General features: G+C 42.4%; 1 protein-coding gene across 5 annotated transcripts in view; it reads left to right on the forward strand.

Annotated features, from left to right (window-relative positions):
• The window catches only part of DDX43 (DEAD-box helicase 43), a 64271-nt gene that overhangs the window by 25832 nt on the left and 15375 nt on the right, over positions 1-23064 (forward strand). For 4 of the 5 annotated variants that reach the window (XR_013345580.1, XM_077812687.1, XM_077812688.1 and 1 more), the window contains 4 exons: positions 6455-6542; positions 9124-9251; positions 18808-18921; positions 19684-19818. Coding sequence is in view for 3 of the 5 variants with exons in the window: in XM_077812687.1 (XP_077668813.1) it covers positions 6455-6542; positions 9124-9251; positions 18808-18921; positions 19684-19818 (465 nt within the window). In the remaining 2 variants the exon portion in view is untranslated. The remainder of the gene's footprint in view (positions 1-6454; positions 6543-9123; positions 9252-18807; positions 18922-19683; positions 19819-23064) is intronic. The other variant, XR_013345581.1, reaches the window with a different exon arrangement.

Genomic DNA, 23064 nt, shown 5'->3' on the forward strand with positions numbered 1-23064 from the left:
TCTGTTTGCTTGATCCCAGCTTTCCAAGAGATCCGGATCTCTCTTTATCAGTGACCTATCTTATTATTGGAGGATTGGGCAAAAAGAAATCTGATGAGGTTCAAAAAGGACAATTGCAGAGTCCTGCACGTAGGACGGAAGAATCCAATGCACCGCTACAGACTAGGGACCGAATGGCTTGGCAGCAGTTCTGCAGAAAAGGACCTGGGGTTACAGTGGGCGAGAAGTTGGATATGAATCAACAGTGTGCCCTTGTTGCCAAGAAAGCCAATGGCATTTTGGGATGTATAAGTAGGGGCATTGCCAGGAGATTGAGGGACGTGATCGTTCCCCTCTATTCGACATTGGTGAGGCCTCATCTGGAGTACTGTGTCCAGTTTTTGGCCCCACACTACAAGAAGGATGTGGAAAAATTGGAAAGTCCAGCGCAGGGCAACAAAAATGATTAGGGGACTGGAACACATGACTTATGAGGAGAGGCTGAGGGAACTGGGATTGTTTAGTCTGCGGAAGAGAAGAATGAGGGGTGATTTGATAGCTGCTTTCAACTACCTGAAAGGGGGTTCCAAAGAGGATGGCTCTAGACTGTTCTCAGTGGTAGCAGATGACGGAACAAGGAATAATGGTCTCAAGTTGCAGTGCAGGAGATTTAGGTTGGATATTAGGAAAATCTTTTTCACTATGAGGATGGTGAAACACTGGAATGCGTTACCTAGGGAGGTGGTGGAATCTCCTTTCCTAGAAGTTTTTAAGGTCAGGCTTGACAAAGCCCTGGTTGGGATGATTTAGTCGGGGATCGGTCCTGCTTTGAGCAGGGGGTTGGACTAGATGACCTCCTGAGGTCCCTTCCAACCCCAATATTCTATGATTCTGTGATTAGTTATTTACCACTCCCCCAGTTCGTGTCATCTGTAAATGTTATCAATGATGATTTTTTCTTGCCAGTCATTGACAAAAGAGTTATAGCATAGGACCAAGCATGGGATCCCCTTTGGGTCTCCACCAGAAACACACCCAGTTTCCCTTTCATAATTACATTTTGAGACCTATCAGCCAGCTTTTAATCCATTTCATGTGTGCAGTGTTAATTTTGTCTTTCTAGTTTTTAAGCAAAATGTCATATGGTACCAAGTCAAATGCCTTACAGAATCTTAAGTATATTATGTCAACGATATTACCTTTATCAAACTTGTATTCTCAACAACAACAAAATCAGGTTAGTTTGACAGGATCTAGCTTTCATAAACCGTTGTTGATTGGCATTAATTATATTACCCTCCTTTTATTGTTTCTAATTGAGTCCCATATCAGCTGCTCCATTGTCTTATCTGGGGTCATTGTCGGGCTGACAGGCCTACAATTACCTGGGTCATCCCATTTACCTTTTTAAAAAAAAAAAAGTGGCACAACATTTCTTCCAGTCTTCTGGAAATTCCCTGGTGTCCAAGATTTCTTAAAAATCAACCTTGATCTTCAAGTGATGGTCCCTATTGTATTCTGCTGTGGGTTACGTATGCACACCATACGTCCGGAGCCAGAGAATTTGAAAGTAGCATTCATTGGTCTGCACTGGCATCCTTGCTCCCCTCATTCCTGCAACAGTGGGGGTAAAGGACAGGATGGTCTGACCACCTCTCCAATTCCTTCTCATCACTGCATGGTTCAGGTTGGAACCTTTAGTGTCCACAGCTTTGACTTCATTCTACAGAACAAGAATCATCTAATTGTAAAGAGTTTAATAGTTTAGTCTCCTGGGGGAACAACCCCTCCCCCCTCCTATGCTTCATTTGGGTGCCAGACTGTGCCCACGTCTCCAGGCTTCAGACTTTGTGCTTCCTGCCTGTGATCCTTCTCGGTCAGTGACACCACCAGTCCCTCACAGGAGATGTTTGAGGAGCAGGAGACCAACCACCAAACACACTTCATCCTCATCTCCAGTCGAGGTGGTTATGCCTCCACCACCTTCCATAGCTGATGGCTTCTTCTGTCAATTTCAAGACCTCATAAAGTGGGTAGCTGACACTCTTCACATTCCACTCAGAAGTCAAGGATTCACAGCATAAACTGTTGGATCTCCTGCAGTCAGCAACAACTCCAGGATGGCCTTATCCATTAATGAGGCATTACACTATCTTAGCCAATTCGAATACTGTTCCACCAACATGTAAATGGTTCCCCCTAAAGACTCTCTGGGTTTTTTCTATGGTAAATGAGTGGGTAAGCAACACTTGTCCACTTCTATCCCATATGATAAACTAAAGACTGGACTTTTCTAGACAGACGTGAAGACTGGACTATCAGGATCATGGTCAAATATAATTTTACAAACTATAGTAGATTTAACTGCCTTTATTGAACATCTGCTACAGGAACAGAGGGAGCAATTCCAGTCCATCACTTCAGAGTACCAGTTATTGGCCAGAACTGCTCTTCGGGTATCCTTGGATGCTGTAGACGCTGCTGCCAGGTACATCTCCACAGCTGCTGTTATGCTAAGGGCATCATAACCCCAACTCTTGGGGTTTCCAAGGGAAGTACAGAACGCTATTGAGGATTTCCCCTTTGACGGTTGGAAGTTTTTCTCCAAGACTATCGACAAGTCCTTATACGCGCTGAAGGACTCTAGGGCTCCTTTGAGATCCCTGGACGTATACATACCTATGATAAGAGATTTAGTAGGTCACCAGCTGCCCAGAGATTGCATTCTGCTAAATTCTCTGAATTCCAAAGATCCACCAAAACCCCTAGAAAAAGACATACATTCCTGAGAGAGAGAGAAAGGGCCACTCATCTGCCCTCTACAACAACCCAGTCCTCTTCAAAGCAGCAGTGTTGATGGGTTGGTCAAGGTTCATATCCTCCCACATCTCTGGTTTTACAGCTGTCCATTTGCTCACCTCCCCACCTTTGAAGACCCCTTTTCCCATTTCCAACATGATTGGCGTGGGATCACTACAGACAAGTGGGTCATAGAGGTCACAACAGGCTATACCATCCATTTCACATCAGTCTCTCCCTTCCGGACCCCTTCTCTCTTCCTCATAACGGACCCCTCTCCTAAGCCTTTGAGATGAAAAGTAAATATTCTCTATGATTAAGAATGTTAGAACTGGTCCTACTCCTCACAAGGGCAAAGGGTTTTACTCAAGATATTTCCTTGTGCCAAAGGACAGTGTGGAGACTGATCTTGTATCTAGGACAAGTTTGTAAAGTCTCAAGCTTATAATGACGACTCTGGCAGCTATAAATCCTTCACTGGAGGAAGCGGATTGGTTTTCAGCCCTCAACCTACAATATTCCTATTTCCAAATAAAGATACACCCATCCTGCAGGAAATACCTACATGTCACTATAGGCCAGGATCATTTCCAATACCAAGTGCTTCCCTTCAGCCTTTCTTTAACCTTAAGGGTGTTCTCAAAGGTCCTTACCTGAAACAAGAAGTGATCCTAGTCTTCCTGTACCTTCACAACTAACTACTTAAGGAACATTCCTACAAAGCAGTCCTGTCTTCCACCCAGACAGCCTTTGCTCTGTACCAGGAGTTGGATCTTAAAAAAGGTAAAAAGGTAAAAAATCCATGTTAACCCCTTGTACGGAAGATACAGTTTATAGGGGCATCACTGATAGCCAGGGCCTACCATATCTTAGACTCTGTCAGGTCTGGTACATGCAATTCAGGAGAGCTCTTGGACCTCAATTAAGAACTGTCTTCAGCTCTGCAGATCCATGGCAGCTTGCACCTTTGCAACTGATCACACAAGGTTGTGCCTCCTCTGCTTCCAAGGTTGGTTCAGAATGATCTGTTCTTCCAGTGATGGTCCCATGTGTATTCCACACATAGATGCATGTGCTGAGTCGGGAAGTTTTCTCCAAGCAACGTCCGTTGACCTGTACATGCTCAGTATGTCTCCTTGTGCTCCCGACAGAGGGTATATGGGGTGGTGCGGGTCGATGTCACTCCAGTTCCCTCTTACCATTTCATGGCCTGAGTCAAAACCCCTATTCCTCCTTCACTCTTATTTCGATAAGAGAGTTGTTGTATACTTGTGTAAATAGATTGTTTTTCATAGTTTAGTGTAAACCCTCCCCAGTTCAGGGGGACAGCCCCTTGCTATCCAGTGACCATGCCCAGGATCCCAGGCATCAAGAACTGTCTTCTGCATTCATTCCTTTTTCATCAGCATTGACCATCAACGGTGCCTATACTGCCTGGGTGAGCTGCACATCTTGGTGAAGTGCAGCATCTGTAAGTCCTTCGCACTCAGAACTATAGACCTGTGAGCTCCAACTCCACAGGTTCCTTAGGAAGAGGCAGTAAGGCCCTGGATGCACTCTGATCCTGGCCAGGGAGATACCCCACACACACTCCCACAGTATAGCAGTCTCTACTGATCAGTAGAGTCCCTCTGAGCATGAGCTATGGTACGAAGCTGCCAGCATCGAAGGCCCACAACAAGCGTAATAAACGCTCATAGGCGTAAGAGCAGATCCCCGCGTCAGACTACTTATATAGACACATTCCCTCTCTGAGCCATGCCAGGTTGGGTAAGATGTTGCTTGTGGATCCAGCAGAACCACCACCAAAGGTCCCCCAGCTGAAGAGTAAGGTAAAGAAGAAGCGGGATCCATCCCTACCACCTGGTGACACGTAGAGCTTCCCTCTACGACTGCAGTTCTGGATGCTCTGTTGCTGCCGCCTCACCAAAATGCAAACCAGTTGGCTCTGACTACTGAACCAGGTACCTCTGGAGTCTCAGTGAGCACCCACAGACTCCAGGATGTATGGAGATGTTCCTGACACCAGAGGATGTTCCTGCCATACCTACTGTCAAAGTTCCTTCCCCGCTCTGAACTCTAGGGTACAGATGAGGGAACCTGCATGAAAAACCCCCTAAGCCTATTTTTACCAGCTTAGGTTAAAACTTCCCCAAGGTACAAACTATTTTACCTTTTGTCCCTGGACTTTATTGCTGCCACCACCAAGCGTCTAACAAAATATAACTGGGAAAGAGCCCGCTTGGAAACTTCTTTTCCCCCCAAAATCCCCCCCAAGCCCTACACCCCCTTTCCTGCGGAAGGCTTGATAAAAATCCTCACCAGTTTGCATAGGTGAACACAGTCCCAAACCCTTGGATCTTAAGAACAAGGAAAAGCAATCAGGTTCTTAAAAGAAGAATTTTAATAGAAGAAAAAGTGTAAGAATCACCTCTGTAAAATCAGGATGGTAAATACCTTACAGGGTAATCAGATTCAAAACATAGAGAATCCCTCTAGGCAAAACCTTAAGTTACAAAAAGACACAAAAACAGGAATATACAGTCTGTTCAGCACAGCTTATTTTCTCAGCCATTTAAACAAAACAGAATCTAATGCATATCTAACTAGATTGCTTATTAAGCCTTCACAGGAGTTCTGACCTTCATTCCTGCTCTGGTCCCGGCAAAAGACAACACACAGACAGAGAACCCTTTGTTCCCCCCACCACTCTAGCTTTGAAAGTATCTTGTCTCCTCATTGGTCATTTTGGTCAGGTGCCAGCGAGGTTATCTTTAGCTTCTTAACCCTTTGTAGGTGAAAAGGTTTTTCCTCTGGCCAGGAGGGATTTAAAGGTGGTTAGCCTTCCCTTTATATTTATGTCACCTACAGTCTTGCTTCTCTCGGGCCTGTCTATTCTCCAAGACATCCCTACACCTGAGGATGAACTGCTGCTCTTGTTGTACACCTTCCCCATTCATCGGATTGGGGCCTGCTATTTCAGACAGAACCGTTGTCCGACTCAGAGGAGTCCTAGGACAGACAGCCAACATCTCTGCCGCCACACAGGAGCCTGGACAGACAGCCAAGGCACTGTTATCCACTATCATCTATAATGTTTAGAAATTCCAAGAATGTTTTAGTTCTGGCAGTACGAGACCTCCAGCATATGTCACTCAAATTGAAGTCCCTCATGATCACAAAATGTTTTTTTTCCTGCACATTGTAGATAAGCATGTAAGGAAGTGTTCATTTTCACTAGTGTGATTTTTGTGGTCTGTAGCAGACACCAGCTAGTACCCCATCTTGTGTTTTGTCTGTTAGGACATTGATCCAGAAGCCTTCAAGATAACTTTCTTCCGAGTTATCAGTAACTCGGAAACAGGTAATGCCGTTTTTGACAGAGTGTCACTCATCCTCTCCTTTTCCCCTTCCAGTCCTTCCTAAATAAGTTATAACCATTGATTTTTAACATTTCAGTTGTATAAATCATGCCACCAGGTTTCAGTAATACCAAGTGGATTGAATTTATGCTCATAAATGAGCAATTCCAATTTTTCTTGTTAAGGTTAGTACATATGCATGACAGCTATTGTGGGTGTAAGACCTTGCTGGAATGTATTGGGGTGTGGGATGGATGAGAGACGTATTGGAGACCTCTTGCCTTTTAAAATGTGTTTTTCTTCTCTCCCACCAGTGCTACTTGGCCAGATGGTGTTCGCCGCCTTGCCAAATCGTATTTGAAAGATCCTATGATCGTATATGTTGGCACTCTTGATTTAGCGGTAGGTTGGTTTTTTTAAAATCACATTACTCCTTGTAGTTGCACATAACTTTGAATGTTTTGGAACATTCAAATAATACTTTATTTAGTTAAAAGCATAATCCAGTCTGGTCTTTCACAACATGCTCCAAGTAAGCAGAAATCAGTGGTATTTTAAAAGCTTCAGTAAAAGCCCAGAATGTATCTTAGAACTGTAAATAGAAAAGAACTTTGTGATAAAAATATAATGAGACATGCCAAAGAGCATTTAGTCTCAGCTTTGGTAATGGACAAATGATTAAATAAATTTTATGAAGTCTCTGAAGCATTGATTTGGTTAATAATAATGTATTTCTCCACCCATAAGCTTCAATAGTAAATATTTCATCCAAATCTACCTAATGGCCAAGGGCCCATGTATAATATTATGTAGCCACACATTGCTATGTAATTGCCCTTTTTGATTATGCTATATAATTTTCATCCAGAATTGAAGTTTTTGTGTTTAAAAAAAAATTTGAGCTCTTTTGGTTACAAAAATAACCTTTAAAATGTGAAACAGATGTAAACGTATTGCTTGGCGTATACAGACAACCTGTCATAGTTCTCAGAGGTGTAAAGTTCCCCCCTTATCTCTATTTTTATATTGACTTTGAAACCTAACAAATGTAAAAGTCAACTGAATGTAAAAGTCAACTTATCATTTTAGCAGAAACATCAAACTGGAGTATTTAGATGTATTTGGATGTAGCATCAGATATTAGGTTGGGGTGAAATGTATTCAAGGTTTGATTTGGGAGAACAAGGAAGAAATTCATATACCACCTCCCTAAATGTAAAGTTACCCTCTGCCCCTGCCAAAAAGCAAGAGGGAAAGATGTACTACTATTTCCCCAGTATTGAAAGCCTCAACTGGATGCCTTTAAAAATAAATAAATAAATCCCATTGTTTCCTGATGCCAAAGGAGTCATTAGCTCTCATATAGTTGCTATATCTTCCAAGAGCTTCTACGATGCATTTTTAATTTTTGGACTGACTGGTTATAGATTGAAATAACATTGTACTGAAATGTAGCAGCAAATGTTTGGGTTCTTTTTACTCCTGTTTTATAACTTCACTATAACTAATGAGAAATTTGTTCAAACGCATTTTACTCACAATTTTAAACAGCATGGGTGTTCTGAAATTTATCAAACTTTCAAATAGTGCATATGCTGTTTCACCCCTGCTTCAGCCTGCATGCAGTCGTGCCATAAAGAAATTAGTATTTCTTTCACAACCAGATTTGTTATTCTGACAATGAGCTTTACCTTCTGTAGATCAGACCCTAGGCAGGATCTGGATATTTTATCCATCAGAACAAGACTTGGTTCAGTTCTTTATGTGGTTCCACTAGTTCCCTCCTGCTTCCAGGCAGTTTTTTCAGCCCTCTTCCTTTTACAATGCAAAAAAGCTGTCTTCCTCAGTGGTCTGCCAACTTTGTTTTAATGATTGAAGCCCCCTTTCTTCTTTTAGAAGTTCAACAAAGGCAGCTCAATATCTGATCTCAGTTTAGCAGATTTTGCTCTCTAGTTACCATGTAAATATCATAATAGCACAGTCATAGAGTAAAAGGGAAGAAAAAAAAAGGATTGTCAATAAACCTTTATAATAAAGTAAGTGAATTTTGTATTACCACCTGGCTACCTTCCAGTCTGTTCGCCTTTCCCCATCCTCTGTCATAGTTGTTGTTGTTAATTAGTATGTCATGCCTACTGGCACCCAAACTAGATTGGGACTTGCATGTGCTAGTCACTATGCAAATACATAGTAAGAAAAGTCCCTGCTTCAAAGAGCTTAGAATCCAAAGAGCTAATAGAGAGAAAGGAGAAAGTATTATCAATGCCAGTTTACAAACAGAGAACTGAAGCACAGAGTTTAAGTGACTGTAAACCTGTGGACTAATCCACTAGCCCAATGAGATCATGCTCCAGACAACTTCACTATTTCAGTTCCTCTGCTCAGGACTTTTCTTAACTTAGAAAAAGACTTAAAACAAAGCACCAAAAAGATCTCAAAGCTCCTCAGGGTGTTCACTTAGCCTTTGTCTTAGGGATTCACAACCTTCCGTAGCTGAGGCTTCATAACAGCCAGCTCCTGCTCTTTGCAGATGTCTCCTATTCTGGGCCTTCTTTCTGATAAATGCAGAGATATCCCTCCAGGGTCCTTCCTTTACCCTGTGTCTCTCCTGTCTGGTCTTTTGCTGAAGGAGCAGGAATTCCCTATATGAAATTTCCTGTAGGGTACATGACTAGGGTGAAGATCTGCAACTACAGCTCCTAGTTTTACAGGGCCCATGGCTGTAACTGGCTCAGTAGCATGTGCCTGCCCTCTGAAGCTTAGTTAATTTGTTTCTTCCCAGTTCTGCTCAGAGAAAAATAGCAAACTTATCTTTCTAGAGTTTGACACAGTCTATTTTCCTATGAAGTGAATATTTAAGATTCTCTCCTGATACCATTTATTGACACAATCAAGTATATCAGTTTTGAAGTCTGTGGCCTGAGGTATTGTAATGTGAGAATGAATTTCTTTTTACTTAACATCATTTTTTCATATTTCACAGGCAGTAAATACAGTTGAGCAGAAAGTTATTATTATCCCAGAAGAAGAAAAGAGAGCTTTCACACGCTACTTCATTGATACTATGAAGCCTAAAGATAAAGTCATCATATTTGTGGGAAAGAAACTTACGTATGTAATTGTTTAACCAATATTACATTTGTCTAGTTTGCTATCAACTCATTTAGAAATTAATCAGTTATTCTCAGATCAAAGTTACTAACTAGGACACTCTTAATTACTTTCAACCACATTCTAGTGTTTATATTGACGTACTGTATTTCCCCAGCACTGTACATGACCATTACATTTTATGCAAGTTCTCTAGTATCATAAAACTAATATGCATTGGAATGTGACTGCACTGTTTAACTTAAAATGGGTTTTAAGATTTTCTATACTAAAAATGTTAAAATTAAAGACAAATGAGATGTTTTGAAATTATTGAAATGAAACATTTTGATTGACCTGATCTGAATTTTTATTTATTTATTGGGCTATCAGTTCATGAAAATTTGAGATTTTGACTGTCCCATTTTGGATGGGAAACATTTTCGAAAATTCTTGTGAGACAGGAAAACAGTTTCCAACTTGATCATCTTCCCCAATACTGTCAAAAAGGAAGTTGAAGAGTCATATTTGTGACTGTGCCTCAGTACTCCCTTCAAAGCCTGATGTGCACTATGGTTCAGCTGTCCCACCTGATACACTTTCTTTGGCACTGGCAGTCACGTGCCAGTTGAGTTTGGTTACCAATCCTTCTGTATCAGCGCCAGCTACATCAACACTGATGACATTGCAACAGAGTGAGAGATGAGCCCCTCATTGGCACTTATCCCTGCAGTACTGTTGCCTTTGGCAACACCTTCCTTGATGCATACAACCTTGGAACCATTTACTTTTACATCTTCTAGAAACTTGGCTAATTACACCTGAACCAGAAGCTCCTCTTCTCAACATGAGACTGATAATATCTGCAAGACCTATATCAGTAGTGGAACCAAGGGTACCAAAGACAAAAAGTGTGCTAAATTAACCTACGTAGTCACTGGTATCCATATTTCATGGAACATCATCTCAACCTAACTTTTTCAGCAATCAGCCTCTTCTCAAAGAAGTTTACTCTTCTACTTCTTCCTTTTCAGGGGATAGTAGGAACCCTTCTCTCTGAGTCAACACAATCTATAAGTGGGAGCCATAGAAGGGGATCTCAGGACACTCTTCTACCTACAGTAAGACACAAATTGGTCTGGGTCCAAACTGTCTGGATTCTTTCATCTTGGCCTTATGTACCATATCCCTATGGTGTGCAGACCTGGCCTTATTGGCCACCCTGGAATCCTTGAGCTCAATTTCCAGGACCTGTTAGATTTTTTTCCCCCACTTCATCTGGGCGTAAATTGACCACTCTGGCTAGGTCTCCAAGAATGATGTGGACCCCTCAGCAGGTTGCGGCTCTCAAACTGGGGGGAGGGATAGCTCAGTGGTTTGAGCATTGGCCTGCTAAACCCAGGGTTGTGAGTTCAATCCGTGAGAGGGCCATTTAGGGATCTGGGGCAAAAAAAAATTGGGGATTGGTCCTGCTTTGAGCAGGGGGTTGGACTAGATGATCCCCCTTCCAACCCTGATATTCTATGATTCATGCAGAGTGGTGGTGATGATCAGGAGGAATATTCAATTCCTCATGCATCTATGGTAATTTGCTAGATGAAGTTGTACTGTCTGATGATGGTGACTTGGAGGCCTTTCTAGGTATCTTGAAACTAATGGCAGACACCTTTTAGAGATTCCTTTAGCAATTGTCCAAGAAAAATCATGGAAACTGGCATCTTATACCCTGTGATTCTTGGCAGATAAATTGTGCCCCTTAATGAGGGAATCTTTAAGATGGCCAATGATCTGTGGCAGATCCTGGCCTCTATCTCTGCCACTCCTAAAAGAGCAGAGTCAAGACTGCAAAGAGACTTGAGTGTGGGTGTGTTTTGCACTCGTCCCGTTCCAGGATCTCTCGTAGTGGTTGTAATATAAGAGAAAACACAACCTGGCCCTCCTAACTCAATGCCTAAAAGTTTGACAGTGCTGCAAACATCTCTTCTTAGTAAAATTCCATTAAAACTTTAGAAACTACAGAATAGTTACTTATGAACATTTTGGCATGTAACGATCAAAGGAATGTTGTAGTGAACTGGTAATTCAAAAAAAGTGATCATAGCTAATGGAACAAGAGAAAAATGAGTTCTTCAAGTGATGTCCCTTTGAGTGCTCCACTGTAAGTGTGGCAGCACCCCCTGTGACTGGGATCAGAGCTCTTCACCAGCACATGCACACGTCCCCTCTCTGACACTGTACGCAGAATGTACATATAGCTCTGTAAGGTCCGATCGCCCCCAGTTCCTTCTCTACTGTCTTTGGTCTAGGACAGGATCCGCTAGCAGAGCCCACTTTTCCTAAGGTGGTTCTTTGAGTGATTGCTCACGTCCTTTCAGCTTAGGGATGTGTGCTCGCCACATGCACCAGTGCCGGAAGTTTTTCCCTCAGCAGTATCCGTAGGGGACTGGCTCTGGCTTCCGTGGAGTGGTGCGCTTATGCCATGGCATATAGGATGCCGCCTGCCCACCCCCCTCAGTTTCTTTTTGCTGCCAGTGACAGTGCATGGAACTGTTGCTACTTCAGCTAGAGCTGTTGCTGCTTATTCATTCGAATTCGTTTACCTCTTGTATATTGTATATAGTTTCCCTCTAGTTTTAGTTTCTTTTCTGCTATTTGGAGACTTAGTAGGTCCCGAATGGGACTTCGCCTGAGGATGGGGCATGACCTGGTCCCTAGGTTTTAAGCCCTGTGATCACTGTAAAAGGCCCATGCCCATTAGCAATCCACATAAGTTGTTTTCAATGGTTGGGCGAAGATCACATTAGTGATAAGTGCAGAATTTGCAAGTCCTTCAAGCCCAAGACGAAGAAGGAGCATGACATTAGCTTGCCCTTACCCCGATGCCAGAGCAGCTCTCTGATTCAGTGCTTAGCACCATGAATTCAGTGCGCAGTGCCCCACCGGTACAGTCTGCAAGCAGACACCAGTCCACAGCCAAGAAGACAGGGTGAGGAAGGTCTCCAGCTTCCTGCAAGGGAAAGAATAAATCTGGGGTGGACCAAGACACTGTCTCGGGCACCTCTTCACCCCCTTTGGGATCTCTGGCCCCAGCTAAGGTCACGCGGTGTAACCCAGCCCACTTCCTGGATAGTAACAGAGGTCCTTGTCTGCTATGGGTGCTGTCCATGCCGGAGGTCCTACAAGCAGCACAAGAGATTATGTCCTTCCCGGTGCCGCCCACTCCAGCCCCTGCAGGGTCCCAGTGACTGGGTAAACCCGTGTTTGGACCACCACAGTCGTCTCTCCTATGGCAACGCTCCCCATCGTGGGGGATGTCTTGCCAGCGGCTGCCCTCTTGCAGCCAACACGCTTCTGACCGTGACAGGCAGAAGCTTCACAGCTCCATCTGGTCTCCGGACCTCGGACAAGGGCAGAGAGACTCTGACTCTAGCTTGGGTTTGGAACGAGGTTCCCTAGCTGCAGGACAAGCTCTGGCACCGATGTTGCAGGCTACGGGATGACATCAAAGCTAGCTCTGTGGTCTCAGATTCCGTGGCCAGCATCATGGTACCCATGGAACCCATGGGGGTTGACTCAGCCCTCCCAGGACTCCCGTTCAGTATCCAGAGCTTCGGAGAGACCATAGATGCTTTCTCCGGTTCACGATAGGTCCCAACCACTATCAGTTTGAGGTCCTTCGGTTTGGCCTAGCAACAGCACCACGGGTATTTACCAAGTGCATGCTGGTGGTGGCAGCTTACCTCAGAGATATCCAGATCTACCCATAACTTGATGACTGGCTAGTCAAAGGCAACTCCAGGTCCTTGGGGACGTCACGGTGCTGCTGGCCATGTGACATCACCTCAGCCTGTTGGTGAATGACACAAAATCCACATTTAGTTCCCGTACAGAGGATAGAGTTCATTGGAGTGGTGCTCGACTCAACCTCTGGTAGAGCGTTCCTGCCACTGGAGAGGTTCAGGGCATTAGCGGATCTCATCGCAGAAGTCTCCGCGTTTCCCCTGACCATGGCCAGGGTTTGCCTGCACCTCCTAGGTCACACGGTGGCATGTACATATGTAGTGCACCATGTCAGGCTCCGGATGCAACTCCTGCAGCAATGGCTGGCGACTGTCTACTCCCAGTCCAGGCAACACCTGGAAAAGGTCGTCACCATTCCCGCAACGATATTCACCTCACTCTGATGGTGGTCCAACCCCCAGAATGTCCTGGAAGGAGACCCCTTCAACAGCACTTTCCACTCAGTTAAGTTGGTCTCGGACGCCTTGGATCTCGGTTTGGGGGCACACCTCGATGATCTCCAGAGCCTGGGTACGTGGTCCCCGGAAGAGATGACTTTACACATAAACATCAGAGAGCTCAGGGCATGCACAGTCTTCCTTCCTCACCTGTTGGGCGGAGTGGTCAGAATCTTAACAGACAACACAGCCTCAATATTCTATATCAACAGACGGAGGAACTCAATCCTCGGTCCTATGCCAAGAGGCACTCCGTCTTTGGGACTTCTGCATCCGCCACAGAATCCATCTAGAAGCATGTCACCTCCCGGGGGTCAAGAAGACGTTAGCGGATCAGGTAAGCAGGGACTTCTCCTCTCACCACGAGTGGGTGCTCCACCCAGCGGTAGCCTGTGCGATTTTCCCACTGGGCAGCTGAACAGGGCATTTCCCCCTTGTATTCTTCAGTCCAGTTGATTTTGGATTATCTGCTTCATCTGAAGGACCAAGGCCTTGCACATTCTTCCATCAGAGTTCATTTGATGCACCAGTACCAAAGCAACAATTTTGAAGGTGTGGTCAAGGCCCTGAGAAGCTTTCCGTTGTTCCAGTCATCCCCACCATGTCTGCTGTTCCAAAAGTTTGGCGACTGACTAGCTCCATTTTTCCCATCGTAGTCTCATCACCTCAGACAAGTGGGTTCTAGAGATAGTCAAGGAAGGATATCCATCCCCTTCCTATCTGTCCCGTCCTACCTCCTTCCCTCTTCAGGGACCCCTCTCACAAGTCTATTCTACAGGGAAAAATAAGTCCTCTTCTGCACCTGGGAGCCATAGCACAGGTCCCTCCCCAGCACATGGGACAGGGTTTCTACTCCCACTGTTTCTGGATTCAGAAGAAGTCAGGCAGCTGGCATCCCATCCTGGATCTTTGCAATCTAAACAAATTCCCCCAAGGACACATAGGGCAGAGCAGTTCCAACTGCCTCTGTTATTTGACCAACACAGAAAGAAACTAGACCTGTTTTGAAAGAAGGTTGTTTATTCTTCTGCCTCCAGGTTTGCATAGCAAATTGTTATTGAAGTACGATTACCTCTGATGACTGAGGCTTCTAAGCCCTACAATAATACAGATAATAGGAATACATTTCTTTATAAAAGCTGAATAAACAAAACTCAGTAGAATCCTTCTTTAAAGTAAAGGTACAAAGAATAAGTGTTGAGAATGTGATGAATACAGGCAGCTTAAGTTACACATGTATGTGGCTCTAACAGCATCCCAATGTAAGGGCTTGTCTGCACTGGCAATTCACAGCACTGCAACTTTCTCACTCAGGGGTGTGAAAAAAACACCCCCCTGAGCACAGCAAGTTTCAGTGCTGTAAAGCGCCAGTGTAAACAGTGCACCAGCGCTGGGAGCTGCACCTCTCGTGGAGGTGGGGTTTTTAGAGCGGTGGCAGTGCTTTAGCATTGTTAGTGTAGACTAGCCCTAAGAGGGCAGGGGGCTCTCTGGTATCTGGTAGTGAGTTTCAGCTGTCCTAACCAGTTCAGTGGGCCCCAGTTCATTAATGTCATAAACTGTATCTGATGTGTCATGTAAGGTATCGTTGGAAAACCTAACACACTGATAATTACTATCCTTGTCTGGTGTACATATGGTAAATGCCCAAGGGACAATGGAAATGTGGAACTAAAATGTGTTTACTAGACAATTCTGGGAGTGGGTAAACAGGTTTCTCCCAGACAAAAGACAGGCCCACACTTCCAACCAGGTGTCATCAGAATCAATTAGCAATCACATGTCAAGTGGCCATTCATTTGCATTTTAGCAAACACAAGCAGGGAAAGAAACTAGCATGGAATTTTCTTCAGAAGAATCCATTTCAGAGGTTCACAGTATTATAAAACAGAGAGGCAAAAAGCCCCAAGGTATCTTTTACCTTAGGAAGATACAGGAACTAAGTACTTTGAGGAAGATCCTAATCAGATGGGTGGTCAGCCATCTTGCAAGAAGGTAATGTGGTAAAACTTTTACCTTTTACCAAGATGTAGTTTTGTTAACTCTTAGCATCTAGTCTCTTATTTGCTTGCAATCATTTCTAACTCTATCCTTTGTACCTGGACTCACTCAAAATCCTATCTCCTTTTGTTAATAAACTTATTTTACTTAAATCAACCCAGTGCTGTTTGAATTAAAGTGATTGTTAACTCAAGTTAAAGTACTGAGCTGTGCGGTTTGTTTCTCTACAAGACCAATCAAACCTTGTTTTTTCTGAATGGTCCAGGAAAGGGTTGGACATTGCAAAGCACGTGGTTTTGGGAAAATTCAGCACTGGGGAGTGTTGGGATCATTTTTCCAATCATAACCAAGGCTCATGGAGGCTGGAGTGTGACTGGTATAACAAGTGGACTGCTGGAGTCAGAGCAGCTAAACCAGGGTGGCTTATCATGCAGACACTCATAGCATGCTTGTATGCTGTGCATGAGTGTCCAGATAAGGGAGGTACAGCTGTGGAGCGTTTTAAGGCACTCATGTTTTCAGGGCAAGTGATGACACAACCCATCACTGGTCAGGGTTGCACCCCAGAACATGACAATGTATGGAACTATTTACCTGCTCTAGCAAGTAACACCCAAGACTACTATAACAAAATGAATGAAAAATGTTTCTCTTCATGTTATGTGCATTGGCAGCATTTTCTAGATACAGGAAAAATGGCTCTGGTCAGTTTCCTATTAAGCTAAATCTTTTACAAAATAATAGGGGAGAGGAATATTTTCAGGCATCAGAATATGTGGTGGTTAAACTACTAATTGACTGGACTCTGCCTGGCATAATAGTTGAAACTACTTCCAATTTGTTTAATTAAAAATAGATTTCAAATTGATATACCTCTTAAAATAATAATAAAATCTTAAATTATTTCCAATACTTTTAGTCTGTTAGGATATTTTTTGTTTTGTTTTTTGTATGTTATCACAATTTTGCTTGCATATTACTAAAGTATCACTTTTAAATACGTTAAAAATCTGATTTCCCTTTTTAGGATAATCTGTTAATGTAGTCATATTTACTATTATAAGACTCTACTTTCTCCCTTGACTGATGTACAGTAGAGTCAATATTGAATGTAGACATGCCAAACCTTTTTATCCAACTATAACAGTATGAGATTTTTTCTGAGGGCATATTATATGAAGATGGGTTTCAGAGTAACAGCCGTATTAGTCTGTATTCGCAAAAAGAAAAGGAGTACTTATGGCACCTTAGAGACTAACCAATTTATTCTCTAAGGAGCCACAAGTACTCCTTTTCTTTATATGAAGATGCTGAATATCATAACTAAGGCTAAGATTGTCACAGATTCTGTGACTTCCAGAGACATCCATGACATTTTCTGCCACAGCCCAAGGCAGTGGGCTGGAGCTGTCAGCCAGCAAGGGAAGCTCTCAGCCGCCAGGGGCAGAGGCCCCTGCAGCTCTCAGCCACCCCTGCGGCAGGGCTCAGGCTCTCATTTTCCTGCCCTCTCCTTAGGCTTCAATCAGTCCCCCTCCCCCCCCCCCCCCACCACCCCCCAATTATTTTTAGTAAAAGTCAAACAGATCATGGGCTTCCGTGAATTTTTGTTTACTGCTCGCGACCTGTCCGTGACTTTTACTAAAAATAACCATGACAAAATCTTAACCTTAGTCATAACTAGTTTTCTTGGGGCAGATTTACCTTGTTCAGAAGCTGTTCAGTTCTGCACACCAGAAGTGCAGTTTCTTGTCTTGAAACAAGCTAGAGATGTGAGTCCTTTTCAAAAGAAAAGACTATATGAATTTTCTTTAAATTGGGTTTAGCACAACATTTATTGTAAAACAATACATAATGTAGAATGTTGACTGAAGGAAGTAAAAATGGGGCATGAGCTTTCCTCAATATATGTTCATTTAGAAGTAGAAAACATTTCACTTGCACATAGTCTTTGCTCTGTTTTAATTAATTGATAGGGAAGTATCCTGAGTAAAAGATATAGTATCAGTTAGAGCTCTTCCTTAGTAGGTAGCATTTTAGAGTTGAAACCACTTCATTGAAAGCAAGTTCTGTTATAAGTAGAAGCCTGTGGTTTCTGTTTACTTTCTGTATAAAGGTGTGCGGCAGTGCATACAGCACTTTCAGTTCATAGATAATGACTTGTAATAAGATTAAAAGTATTGTTTTTCCTGAATTCTGTGGGAAGGTATTTTGGGGTGAGATATGTTCTCTGACCAGGACTTTCTGTTTGGGAAAAAGCCTCTGCACCTGCCTCCTTCCTGGATTTAAGTTAGTGAAATCTATCCAGTTGATTTATGTGGGATGAATGTACATAAAACAGATTTTTCAGTAATAGAACACTTTCTTAATGTACGTGCCGTTGAAGTAGAGTTCCTCTCCTGGACTGGTAGGGAAAACACCCCTTGCCAGTGAGTTCTCTTAACTATGTTCACTTGGAGTTGAGTTATTGGAAATATGAAACTGTTTGATCCCCATGAGGAATATCCCAATGGTTATCCTTCAAGTACAGAGAAAAAAGGTAGCTTCTGTTAAAAATATTCTAAATACTTTGAAACATTTCCAATATTTAACAAGATAGTAAGCTGAAGCTGAAAGTAGCAAAAGACCTTCACAATACGTGTGCATGAAGTACATTGTAGAAAGAATATTAGTGTACACTCTGGCCCAAAGAAGCATTTTCTACCATTAAAGGGTAAGGGAATCCATTAAATGGTCTGCATGCATGCCAAAAATGAGAGAAATCTTGAAATTGTATCTGCTTGGTTTTAGTATGCTCTTGAGCTACTAAAGGTGTGAAGTAGACTTCATTAGTTTTTTCTTTCCACACATTCTCTAAAGGTGATCCCAAGGAAGGATAGTCTTGTGGGTAAGCCACTGAATTGGAGTTCTGTTGTGGTTCTGCAACAGGCTTCCTATGTAGTCCCTAAATCTCTGTTGTTCAGTTCTGCCCCTGTAAAATAGATGCAGTTCTTTTCTGTCTTCCAAGGGTATTTTAAGGATAAATCCATAAATACATGGGAGGCTTTCAAATGCTACTATGATAGGGACCGTACAAGTATCTACAGTCATACTCTAGTTTGTCTCCCAGGCTGCCCCTCAAAACTTAGGCAACATCTCTGACTTGAATGATATTGACATTTGAAAGAGTTCATCAAATGCATATTTGCTTAGGGGTGCTCATTTCCGGTACTGTCACAATAAGTCTCTTCTTAACTAGAGCAGACTTTTGTCTAAGATAGGAATGCTTCTGTTCATAACTATTTGCTAGTGGTTCATTCCTCATACATTTTAAAGTATTTAAAGGTCCCTTTATCTAACTTTAGAGCTGATGACTTATCAAGTGATTTTAGTCTCCAAGGAATTCCAGTTCAGTCTCTTCATGGCAACAGAGAACAGTGTGATCGAGAACAAGCTTTGGATGACTTCAAGAAAGGCAAGTATTGCCCTTGAATGCTATTCTCTTGAGCCTGGCAATTTCAGTCTGTACTTCTAAAAACTTAATATCCACACCAGTAGCATAATGGTTTTTGTAACACAGAGCAGTTAAAAGTAAAATAACTTCAATGTTAAATGTGTGGGAGTAAGACTCAGAATATTTTTAATTGTATTAATGTACCAAATACTAGCACTAGAAAAATGTGGTAAGGAAGAGAAGATAAGTTGTTGCTTTATCCATTAAAAATTGAAATGACCATGAGTGAAAATGAAATGATAGTTTAAACTACTGCTGACTTCTCTCTTATATTTTGGAATTTAAAAAAACAAAACTCTATTTTGTTAGAATGAAGGCTATATGAGTATGAAATGTTTGTTGTTGGGTGATGGTTTTTGTGTAGTAAAACCCACCTGGTCCATGATTGTGTCCTGCTAAGGAGAATGGCATTAAGATGAAGGCTAGTTCAGTCATTGGGATGCTAACTTGAGACTTAGAAGATCTGGGTTCAATTTGCTAATCAACTAGATTTCTTGTGTGACTTTGGGCAAGTCTTTCTGTGCCTCAGCTCCCCATCTGTAAAATGGCAGCAATAGGAATTACTTTCATCACTTGGTGCTGAGAGGCTAAGTACACTAGATTGTGTGGTACTCCAATACTAGGATAATGAGAGCCATATAAGCATTGAAGGTGGATAGATTGTGTATTGTACATTAGCAAGATAAAAGACCAATGTATATTTTCCATACATGCTTATTGCAGGAAGAGTGAGAATATTGATAGCTACAGATTTAGCATCCCGTGGGCTTGATGTACAAGATATTACTCATGTTTTCAATTTTGATTTCCCTCGGAACATTGAAGAGTACGTTCATAGAGTAGGTCGTACTGGACGAGCAGGGTAAGTGGTTTTTCTACATATAAACTGAATTCTCTTTCATCTTTTAAAAATGACAGTAAAGCTTGCTACTTAGGATTACTCACATTTTTATTTAATGTATATTTTTAATATATGATTTCTAAGATGTTAGAGCAACAGATAATATAAATCTTACTGCTGATGCAATGTGAGATCAACAGTAAATGATGCTTCCAGAGTATGATGTGTATACCAAGATACATTTCAAATATTAATGTTCCATCTCTGGCATTGTGTGTTTTGAAATCAATTAGCAAAAGGCACATCAGGGTTTTGGCGTGAGGTTGGTAATTACTTGGGTTGTGAACAAAAAATGAAAATGGGTTTAAACCTGAGTAGTCATATTTTGGAAGATGTTCTAGATTAATATTTCCTTGTCTTAAATCTATTTTACATTATAAACTACTGTATAAAATTCTCAGTCAGCTCCCTAGGAATTCAATCAACAAGCACAGTTGAAATGTCCAGAGTTTCACCTTACTACAGTCATGCAGCTTGTTGGCTTCAAAGAGAGGTTTGAATGCCAAATTAACTCCAGAAATGTAACAAAACAAATAAGATGATGAAAAAACAGTTTCTATATAGCCTTCTGTCAGCATCTGGTGATACATGGTGTTTGTCATATAAAGACTGCAGCTAGTTTCTGACTTCTTCTTAGCCTTGATCCATAGAAAGTGTGCCCATAGTGCCTGTAAAACAAGTGCCATTTAATCACTACAGTGTAATAACTTAAGTTCATAGGGAAACTCTCTCTCCATTAAAGATATAATTGTGATTTTGAAGTATGCTTAAAATTAAGGTGTCAGTTGTTCTTACTGCAAATGATACTCCTGGGGGAATTCTGCGCATCTGCGGATGTGCAGAATTCCTCTATCTGGCATATTTTTTTATTTTCTCGCTAAAAAAAACATTTTGCCCAAATCCTGCAGTTCCGCCTTTTTCCCACCAGAGGCGGCTGTGGGAAGAGAACAGCCAGCTGCATTCATGCTGGCTGTTCTAGTGCCACAGCTGCCTCTGGTGGACAAAAAGCAGAACTGCAGCATTTCTTAGGTAAAATGTATTTTACGTGGGAAAATACAAAATTCTGTTCCCAGTGCTGCAGAATTCCCCCAGGAGTGGAAGTTCATCACAGCACCCAGCCTGTGGAGCCAGGTTAGGGCAGAGTGGGGCGCACAGAGCTGCTGGGGAATCACAGACTGGGGTTCAGAATGGCTAGTGGGAGGGACAGACTGGAGCATGGGCTCAGGAGCTAGTGGGGTGAGAGTATTGAGCCTGGGGATGGGGAAGGGCAGTTGCAGAGACTGGAGTAGGGGTGGAGGAACAGAAGCACACATGCCTGACTGAATGGGAGAGGCTTGGGGTCAGCCAGGGTCTGCATGAGGGAGGCTTTCCAACACCCTAACAATCCCACACACCACCCCAAAGAAAAACCTGCCAGCCACACCCAACACCCTCCAGGTTCACTCCTAGGCTCCTTCCCTCTCCCTCAAGTCCTCCGTTACTTCTGACTCCCCCAAGCCTTTGCACTGCTTTTCACAGGTGCAGGAAATACAGTTCTGTATTGTAATTTAAATGAATTATACAAAGTTCTGTATTAATATGCCTAGTAAGGAATCTGTCAAAAAAAATTACCAGGATTTTTTTTTTTTTTTTGCTTTGTATTGTTACAGACATACTTGCTGACAAATATTTTGAAACAAATTACCAAAATTGAAACTGGCATGATTATATAATTTTACAGAATTTTCAAATATTTCAGTGTAGAATTTTTAATTTTTTGGTTCAGCATTCCCCCAGGAGTAAAATGAAAGATTACAGAGTAAGTATTTGTCTCCATAGTAAACTGGGAGACGGAATTTGAGAACATAATTATTTCTGAACTTCTTGCTGGTAGTTGTAGCCATTGTGCTCCAGTTTCATGACAGTCACTGGCAGTACAATGGGTTCTAAACCTGTTCCCATTCTGCCTTAATCAAATAATAATGAAGGGGGAGACGGGGAGGGAGACACACACGCACCAACCGACCCCCCCCCGCTCCCCGGGGTGGTGACCCTCATTGTGGCAGCCAGTTTGGGGGAACAGTTGAACAGGTGCTGCGTACAGCCAAATCCAAGGAGCCTAAAGAGGCTTAAAAGTCTAGAAGATGGACAAATGATTCCATTATATAAGAATGAACTCAGCAGTTCCCATTACATGACCTCCTTTTCACGTGTATTGCTTTCCCAGACAGCACGGAGGATGCCATTTAAAAATGGCATCCTCCGTGCAGCGTGACCTCATGCACACTATACATGCAAGGTCACACCACATAGAGGATGTTGTTTAGCTCTGCAAAATGGCACTCTCCACACAGTGTGACCTTACACACATACAGAGTGTGTGAGGTCACACTATGGATGATGCCATTTTGCGGAGCTAAAAATATCCTCTATGCGGCATGATCATTGTATGTATGGGTCTTGCTGTGCGGAGGGTGCCATTTTGCAAAACTACAACCTCTGCATACTTGGGATTGCCGCAACCTCGTCTGCTGATGGAGTTACTCCACTTGGGGTTGTGATCCACAGTTTGGGAACTTCCGATTTAACAAAAAGGAACAGCAACTGCTAATGAAGATGCTTTACTGAGGCAACATAAGACATATGCAGGTTGCCTAAGAACGCTGTACTGAGCCTCTAATGGGATGGAGCTTTGTTGATAGGCGTTTTCCTAATGCTTCTATATTAGTATGTATCTTGGATTTTATTCTAGGGAGTTCATTTTAATGTATTGTACAGATTTGTTCTTATAAAATAAATATATATTCCATATCTGTATCTCTTTATATATGGAAATTGCACTGCTTTTAAGCTATTGATGTATGTGGTTACAGTATTTCAGTGTCAGAAAAAACACTCTACTAAGAATCATGGGACCAGATTTCTGAATTTCAGTTGCTCCTTAACTTAGGGCAAGTCACTTAACCTTTGTGCCTCCATTTTCCCATTTGTAAAATGGTGATCTATCTGGTTATGTAGACTGCTGTTAGATCTACAGATGAAACACATAAGTGGTTAGTAGTAAGAGTGTCTAGGGAACATTTAATGCAGCATTGGTCGTCTTGCAAATTTTTCTTATGGACAATACATAAGAATGTAAAACGTCTGATAACTCATTTATGCCTAATGTGGATGAGACTTAGCAGTGAGCTCTTTAAATGTATATATATTTCTGCTCTGTACAGCCAA

The sequence above is a fragment of the Eretmochelys imbricata genome, chromosome 3 (genome assembly GCF_965152235.1).
Source record: "Eretmochelys imbricata isolate rEreImb1 chromosome 3, rEreImb1.hap1, whole genome shotgun sequence".
Classification (NCBI taxonomy): domain Eukaryota; kingdom Metazoa; phylum Chordata; order Testudines; family Cheloniidae; genus Eretmochelys; species Eretmochelys imbricata.